Below are 9,017 nucleotides of genomic sequence, written 5' to 3'. Positions count from 1 at the left end.
CGGGTTCTCGGGACCCCGTATATCCGATTGATGTTGCGGGTACTTGGGACCCCATATATCCAACTCATATTGCGGGAATGCAGGACCCCGTATATCCGATTCATACATTTGATTTCCAATTTCAAGTTCAGATGATATCAACTTTTACCCTACATGTTTCTCATTTGAGTGAATGGCTACCCTTTATGTCATTCGTGTTAATAATTTGTCACCACGCTTCAATCAAGTATTGGAGAGCTCACGATTATTATCTTGGTCTATATTTATTCATAATCTGTCATTAATTCCCCTTAAGCAATCTACTAACCTCTCACTTCAAGTTAAACCCATGCCCCACGCATCAACTGCTCACCGCGGTCTTCGATTCATTTTAGGCGGTAATGTATCACATTGTATCTGTAGTCCGTTTACAAAAATATGAGGAATTCAGAAAACATACCTATCAATATTCGTTGAAGTTAATTTTTTACAAAATTTCGTAAAATATTAGTTTAAAATTTATAATTATTTTTTGGAGCTCGGAGCGAGCTCCGCTGCTAGTCGTAAAAGTCTCTCCAGTCGCCACACCCCAGGGTGTGTAGAAAGAAATTCTCGGGGTGTACGTAGCACTAGCACCACCCAAGCTGTCCACGCAGAGAAATCTAATGTACGACTAGTCGATCAGCGCAGCGGCGAAAAAAACACCGCAGTACCGTGACGATGGCGCGAGCACCGGCGGCGATCCGGTGGTCCGCAGTCGCATCTGCTCTCGTGCTTCTCCTCCTCATCCAACCGTCAACCTCCATCTACTGTGACGAAGACGATTGCTACGATCTCCTAGGGTACACCTCTCTCTCTCTCTCTCTCTCTCTCTCCAATTCTACTGTTCAGCTCATTACTGATTCAATCCTCTTTGGCTTTTCTAGGGTTTCTCAAAGTGCCAACTCTTCGGAGATCAAGAAAGCCTACTACAAGCTCTCTTTGAAACAGTAAGCTTCTGCATAATTATAAATACACTCCAATTTGATATCAATATGTATGTAATGTTCGTTGTCCAATGATTTGTGGGCAGTCACCCGGATAAGAACCCCGATCCGGAATCAAAAAAGTTGTTCGTGAAAATTGCAAATGCGTACGAGGTAATTTTACTATGTGACCTATATTCTAGAATGGCTACTTTCATTTGCATTCCTACTGGTGATCAAATTCGGTCGCTTTTTTTTTCCCTCCTATCGTTCATCGACTCTGTTCGCATTTGTCATGGACTTTCAACAGAATGTTATACGTTCCACGTTGGATCGTTTACCCGTCAAGAAATTGGGAAAATTATTTGTGAACAAATTAGAGATGTGGGTGCTTCATATTTAAGAAAGTTAGACATTCCTATACTTTCCTTTCCAGGCAACTGGACTGGGCCTTAGAGCTTGTCTTGCATGGTTAGTTATAGCTCCAAAACTAATATATGAGCTAGGTGACCTCTGTGCTGATTGCCGATTCATTTTCAGTTGAATGCATAACACGGTATCAGGGCTGAGGTTTGGGAGCTTTTGGGTAAGAGTTTTTGTTGTTATAGTGACTGATCCCTCATAGTTGTGCTGAAAGTGTACCTCATTTTATTTTAATCACTTATTGCCTGTGAACTAGTATACGAGCGTCAGTGGCCTCTCCACCCTCTCCCACTTGGTTTTGAGTTGAAGGGTTTTTGCCCTAATACAAATGATTCAATCTCTAACCAACTTTCCTTGAATTTGTTTGGACCGACAAGGTTTGCGTTTTGTATCATGTGGATAAACTTTGGCTTATCTTTTCCTCGTTTTTTGTGGAGATTCAAGCAGAGGTTTTTTAAGCCAATTCAATGCAATTGCTTATTCTTAAAGTAGTTCCTCTATAAGTTTTGGTTTTGCCCAGTCATTAATACTACTAACTTGATTATTTCTTGGCCTAGCTTCGGTCTGTGAGATGGGTTTTTTTCATATAGGCTAAGCTCATGTTTCTCATATTGACTGGATTTTTACATCGGGTGTTACTCTTTAGAAGAGTGCTTGCTACAAAAAGAAAAATGAAGTACATCTTTTTGGGGTTTTTTTTTTTTGGGTAAGTTAAAATTTTATTAACAAAACCAAACAGATACAAGACCACAGGGGTATACCCCTGAAAACCCAAGAAAATACACACCCAAACAAAACGACCTCACCAAACCCAGAAAATATGCCTCCATACAGGACCTAGCCTGGACAACCACACTCGACAGCAACAAGCCTCAACAAGAGAGGGTACTACACACACCTACTACTAGAATAGAGAAACAAAGCTACCAACGAGTTGCACAGTTGGTGAACAAAGCTCTTTTGGGGTTTTTTTACTTGTGCAGTTGCATTTGAAATGGTAGCCTTATTACTCAATGATGTTGTACTCCCTCCCTCCCATTGTGATTGTCCCCTACTAAAAGACATGCAATTTTTAGATCAAAAAAAAATAAAGCACTTCCATTCATAGTATTTTGAATTTTTTCGCACCAAATTAAAGAACTAATGAAGATCTTTAATCTGGTGCGAAAAAATTCAAAATATTATGAATGGAAGTGCTTTATTTTTTGGACTGAAAATTGTACTTTTAGTAGGGGACTATCACTTTTGGGATGGAGGGAGTCTTTTGAAACAAGTTGGTGCCTGCTGTTATTGTTGGAATGTTTGTATATCTAGCCAAAATAAGTATGACTCTGCTATGTAGATTCGAGCTTAAAATAGTAAGCAACTTGCTCATTACTTGCAGATTTTGAAAGATGAAGCCACAAGAGGGCAGTATGATTATGCAATTGCACATCCAGAGGAAGTAAGTAGACTGTTTCATTAGCCCTTTGCAGTTCATCTTTTGCATACATATTTAACTCAAAAGTTACAGAAGTGTTCCCTATCAGCTGCTTTAATTAAGTACAGATGCCCTATATCTGTAGTTTTCATGGCCCAGAATCACTTCAAATCCTCGAGGGCTCATTACTTGCTTTCTAATACCATTCACCTCTTTCTCAAACTGTGAAGTTCTAGATCGTTTGGGTGTCGATGTTCTAGTATCAAATAATTGAAGTTTTCTCTGGAAACCTCTACTGTTACTTCGCAGTTATTGGCGACAGTATGAAAATTTTCATCTTGTCCGCCATCTTATTATACCTTTTTTTCCCTTTTTATAATTAAATCTTTGTTTTTTTTTTTTGATAGGCAAGTGTAACATTTTATTAAGGGAAAGGGGAAGGGGAATCCAACCAAAAGTTGGAATACATCCAGATGGGAACAAAGCCCATAACACCCAAAGGCCTAAAAGCCCAGATTTTACAATGAAACCCAAAAAACACCCCAAAAGGGACAAAGCCCTAGAAACAAAGAGGCCAAAAGCCCAGATAATTAAATCTTTGTTACCAACTGGAAAACAAAAAATAGTTTGAAATTTCGTCCCTAGATTAGGTTGCTTACTAGTACTGTAGTACAGCAAAATTTTATGTCGTACACAAATTTATTCAGTTTTCTCTGATAATGTTGAGGAAAACTTTATCTTTGGTTTACCGACATGACTTCTTTCATTGATGCATGGTTTAGTACACCAACAAACAGAGTCCACCATTAGGATCTGATTGGAAGCCTGAAACGGACAACTTTTACGAACCATGAAGCTATTTCTTTGTCAAATTTAACTGTCCGAGAACTAAGACTGATTTTTCTGCTTCCACGCATATGAAGTTTTGCTTCGTTTAGATCTCTACATCCACAGAAACAGAATGGCTACAATATACAAGCTTCAGTTTTGGGGGCTGTTATCAATCTTAATTTTGACATGTGTTTCGTTGCACCCCAAAGGTTGGAAGTGGTATACATAGCATAACTACTCGTTCAGACCCCAGGACAAAATTCCCAGTTAACTGGATGTTCTCTTCCTATAATAGCACCCTTGATGTCGCGAGAAGTTGACGACTATCACAAAAATCTGATCACTTTCATATTGACATATTATCTTGCACTAGGATCGAGCAACAAATGTTTTGTACAGTACTCTACAATTCATCTCAATAATTCATGTTGTACATATTACACTACACTAATTATGCTTGTTGATCTCGATAATTGTTTTGCTCATCGCAATAGCCTGATACTGAAGTGTCAAGTGTTCCTTGTGCTAGGTGTTTTTCAATACAGCTCGCTACTACCATGCATACTATGGTCACAAAACAGTGAGAACTTCTTCCATATCTCGCCTAATGTTCTTTTTGCAGCAAATTGTTTCCAACAGCAGAATTACAGCACTTCTCAATGCTGTTTTGTACATTATATTTTATTTATAACTCCTTGTACTTTCTCTTTCTAGGACACTCGTGCTGTCCTTGTGGGTCTTCTTTTGGTGCTATCAGCATTTCAGTACCTAAATCAATGGACAAGGTACAATCAGGTAACTGGAGATGTCAAATGTAACTTCAACATGTGAAGTGTGAAATCTTCTTGCAAGGTTATCAGATTGTGTGTGAATGTGTGTGTACAGAAATTTTTTTTGAACAGATTCTGAGATTCTAGCTTATAAAAGAAGTTATTTTTTTAGTCTAAAGTGTGATTTTACTAGTAGGGTTATGAGTGCTTTTGGGACTAGATTTTGGTTTCTAAGTAATTTGAAAGCTGAATTTTGTTTTTTTGAAGTAAATCCGACCAGTTTTTGTTGACGATTAAGCAGCTATAGTGGTAAAGTTCATCCACTTCTACTAGAATTTTGAATGTATTATCTAAAGCAGAATCTGAAGTTTGAATCTAAACTTTGTTTCCACAGCTATCACAAGCACCCCTAGGGACTAGAGGACTAATATTGGCATGCTAGTGTGGCCTGGAAAAAATTCAACTCAGCTGACTGTTCTGATCACTTCATTATTTTCTAATTTTTTTTATTTCTAGTGGTGCTGTAAATTTGGCAATCCGTGAAACTTGCTATTTCGGTTATATGCTTAAAGCTATTTTCTTCAACTATGAAAGATCAGCACATTACTCGTGAAACATATACTATACCTGATATCCATGCTAGATGGCATTTTAGCCTTAATAATATCTCATATTGTGCATTCCTCAGTCTTTACTACCGGGAAATAGGTACAACAGTGTTAATTGTATTCCAAAACGCAGGGATTGGTCTAGTCTGTTGGATAATTCATCCACATTGAACAAGGAAAAGTGAAAGTCGGTTTTGTTTCTGTTGAATTACTTATTGAAAGAAAAATCACATAGAAAGTTTGATTTAGTCTCCACCTGTGCTTATACTGTCTTCATTTGGCATGGCGTATGGATTCATCCATGCTGACACATATGTATGCACATGTGAGGTTTGAAGTCGTCAACCCACCGCCTTCCTGTTTTCTCTCAACTTTGTGTTTGTTTACCATCGTTGCAGGCTTTAGACATGGTCAGAAAGTCTCCTGCTTACAAAAATCGACTACGTGCACTGGAACTTGAACGCAGTGGAGGGATGATAAGCAAGAAAAAGAATCAAAAGCACATGGACAAGTATGAATTTTCTTCTCTTTTGACAATTGCATGATGTTTTCTTTTCTTTTTTTGGTTCAACACATGTGGACAAGTGGTGACATGGGATCCTATTGGACTTACTGCAGGCTCTTTTTTCCCCTGATTTTGTGCTAGGTTAATCAAACTTGCTCTATAACTCATTACTGTGGTTAATATTTAGGTGAACTATGTTGCCATGACAGGAACATGGAGGAAGACCTCAGCAAGGAACTTGACTTGCAAATAAAGGGAGCTGAGAAGCCATCTATTTGGCAACTTCTTGGTGTCCGCTTCATACTCCTACCTTACACTATTGGCAAGGTTAGAAAAACGTCAGCTCAAAACCAGCAAAACTAGTAATTTTTTTTTTCCTGATATTATTCAAATAGATCGTGAAATTTCCAATTTGATCAGTTTTCTGTTTTCCAGCTCTTTCTATGGCAGGTGTGTTGGCTCTGGAGATACCAAGTTAAACGATCTCCATATTCTTGGGAAGATGCTTCCTACCTCACTCGAAGATCTCTGGGGATCCATCTTGATTCATGGAGATCCTTAGGTACATATAATCGCAACTGACAACACGGATTTGAAGATTATTTAAGGTTTTGCAAGGGAGCCATTTGCTTGTCCTTTTAACTAACTACCTTCAGCTAAAGGATAATGAGAGGGAATGCAAGACAATATTCTTAGGTACAAGAATGCAAAAACAAAGTAATAAAAAAGCATAACACAGAACACTGGTTTTACAGTTGTTCCACTGATGATGAAGAGAAATAAATGAGAGATATCGAGTTACAGTTACAAGTCCGTAGAAAATACCAGAAGCATCCTGATGTAGTGATGTAATAGTACACATAGACTCCCTACAACCAAAAGTTGGATCCACAATAGGCATGGCTCCACACTCCTAACAGGGTTGTTTCCTTATGACCACCTATCTCTTAACTTCGTGCTCTATGTGGACTGGGGTCCGGGGGGACTGGTGTTGAGCGTGGGCTCAATGTACCATTCACAAGTGTACATTTTGAACTAAAGAGCGTGTTCTTATTTAACCCATAAAAACTGTTGCATTGAACACATGAATGCCTATATTTCTGGAATCCACCGAGCTTATTATCACTTTCTTTTTCTTTTTCATATATTTTCTCATTTTCCGTTTCTTTCTTCATTACCCTTCAGATTTTCTGTTTCATTATCATCATAATCACCGCAATTCGAGATGAATCTGTGGTGACTTGAAGAAACACGTGTCTAGGCCCTCTTGAGTAGCTCCTAGCTTGTATGGACTACTAGAATCACATCCAAGTACTAGAGTTGCATTCCAAAAGTGGATGTTACTGTTGAAAGAGCAAGGAGAAGGTATGCAACAACATAGACCAGATTATAACAATAACACTAACTTCCATGGATTCATCGTCTAAAAAAGTTGAGTTTTGAGTCTCATCTCCTGCATGAATATCACTTGTTGCACCGATAGAGTTTGGCATTCATAATTCTTCATAGTTTTGCTGAATGAGTACTTCTGTGGTTTTATTAGATGAATCGACACAAGAAGATCTTATTCAGAAACGTTTGTGGGAGAAATCGAACTTGGAGAGCTACCTAGCAGAGATGCGTAAAGAATCAAAGCGCAGAAGATAATTCCTTGCCCGAGTGTCTTTTGGCCTGAAATTTGACGGCAGAGTTTTTTCTATACGGATTCTATACCCGGAATCATGCTTCTACAGCTGAAGGCTGGGGGGCATGGCTAATACTTGATACTGGAGAGGGAGGAGATAAATTACTTTCCATCCCTCTATAAGTTGGAGTCCATAACATAGATGTAGAACTTGAAATAGATGTTTAGAGATCAATCTCGTTTGGATCAGGTACCCTGTCTTCATAGTCTTATATCCTCATTGGATTTGTTATTGACTAATAAAATTGGAATGTCATGGGAGCTGGGTTCTTTTGATTTCGGCGCTTACTGCTCCCTGAATATGCTTGGAACTTATTGTATGGTAAACACATAGCAGTACCACTTTTTGCGGATTTTACTTGATGAGAGAAGAATGAAAGGGAAACTGTAATTGTACACATATATTCATTTCATAAGGATAGGCAATTATGTGATCCTATCATGTTATACTGATGTATGGTTAATCTGATTTTTTACGTGAATGATTATTGTGGCAAGTCTTGTAACATGTGTGACGGTGGGAATCAAATGACATTACCACCCAGAGATGGGCCGACTGGGCTACAAAACACTGGTGTTCTGCATCGGTCAGCACAACATGCACCCAAATCCTGACTGGGGAGAGACTTTCTGTTTTTAGGGGCCTAAAATTATCAGATTTTATCACCAATTTTGGACACCTGCAAGGATGAGTAGAGCAGTACAATCGCAAGGGCGTGGTTCGTCTTGTTGATGAAAACCCTAAACATTTATGCTGTCTTTGTTTTTTTGAAAGACGTAGACATGTTCATAATTACCTAAATTTGAATAGTGCACAAGATCTATGGCAATTTATTACCAAACCTATTCGGAAATAGAATTCGTTTTTTCAACTTGTAGTGGAGTAAATGCATAAAAATACAGTGGGTAATTCGAAGAATCGAAACTGTTAGCAGTGAGCTTGTTGGTTTATCCAATCAAAAATAAAAATAGAAAGATAGAATGTTGGTTGCAATGAGCATCTCCAATAGCCTCAACAAAAATTTAAGCAAACTGGGTAGAAAAAGACCAATTCTTTCCTTTAGCTAGCTCCTAAATTTTTGTACTACCTAACAATCTATTCTTTTTAGGCTATTCAAACCCCATTTACAGAATCAGGGGATAAAAAAACCCTTTACTTCTATTTTTTGGGTAATTAACCCCATTTACATTGTTATATACATGTAAACACAACATATATGTATACAGTACAAACTCAAATCAACTCACGGCCACCACAAATCCACCATCTCCGGCACTGTGCGTATACCCCTCTCTCTCTATTCATAACCGGCGTCGTCGAGTTCGTTTCTGCCATCGTCGATTTTGATTTCGATTTCGGAATCCGTCGTCGTCGATTGGGAACAAGTCTCCTTAGTTGTCGACCTGGACCCGTGAAAGGAGAGAGAGAGAGAGAGAGAGAGAGAGAGAGAGAGAGAGAGAGAGAGACCTGCGCGCAGCAAGCCAAGCGAGGCTGGAAAACCTCACCCCACCGAGTGAGAGAGAGAGAGAGACCTGCGCGCAGCAAGCCAAGCGAGGCTGGAAAACCTCGCCCCACCGAGTGAGGGCTCTGTAGCTCCCAAGCAACTAGGCGAGGTTTGGAGCGAGCCTTCTGGTTCTGTGATTTTACCATTTTCTCGCCATTTTGGTCAAGATTTGAGCTGGAGCGAGTCTCGTGGAGATGCTCTAAAGAAAGGAGGTTGCAAGAAAGGATTCGGCTCTTTTTCTGTCCATGTTTTTTTTAATGGAGGGAACGATTCTGATCGTGACCTTGCAAACTTTTATTGATAAATTTCGAATTTGCTCATAAATTT

The 9,017-nt window shown here is 38.9% G+C and overlaps 1 protein-coding gene across 1 annotated transcript; it reads left to right on the top strand.

The window, feature by feature from the left end:
- Positions 1-552: 552 nt before the first annotated feature.
- On the top strand, positions 553-7,637 carry LOC131311396 (chaperone protein dnaJ 50). Its single transcript, XM_058338844.1, has 10 exons — positions 553-821; positions 906-968; positions 1,052-1,118; positions 2,752-2,811; positions 4,148-4,198; positions 4,333-4,413; positions 5,395-5,507; positions 5,711-5,828; positions 5,937-6,063; positions 7,045-7,637. Exons 1-10 carry the CDS (start codon positions 700-702, stop codon positions 7,146-7,148), a joined length of 906 nt encoding a protein of 301 aa, XP_058194827.1. The 5' UTR covers positions 553-699; the 3' UTR covers positions 7,149-7,637.
- Positions 7,638-9,017: the final 1,380 nt, after the last annotated feature.

Source organism: Rhododendron vialii, chromosome 2a (assembly GCF_030253575.1).
Source record: "Rhododendron vialii isolate Sample 1 chromosome 2a, ASM3025357v1".
NCBI lineage: Eukaryota > Viridiplantae > Streptophyta > Magnoliopsida > Ericales > Ericaceae > Rhododendron > Rhododendron vialii.
The sequence above is the reverse complement of the archived record's forward strand: the minus strand, read 5'-3'. Positions and strand labels throughout refer to the sequence as shown.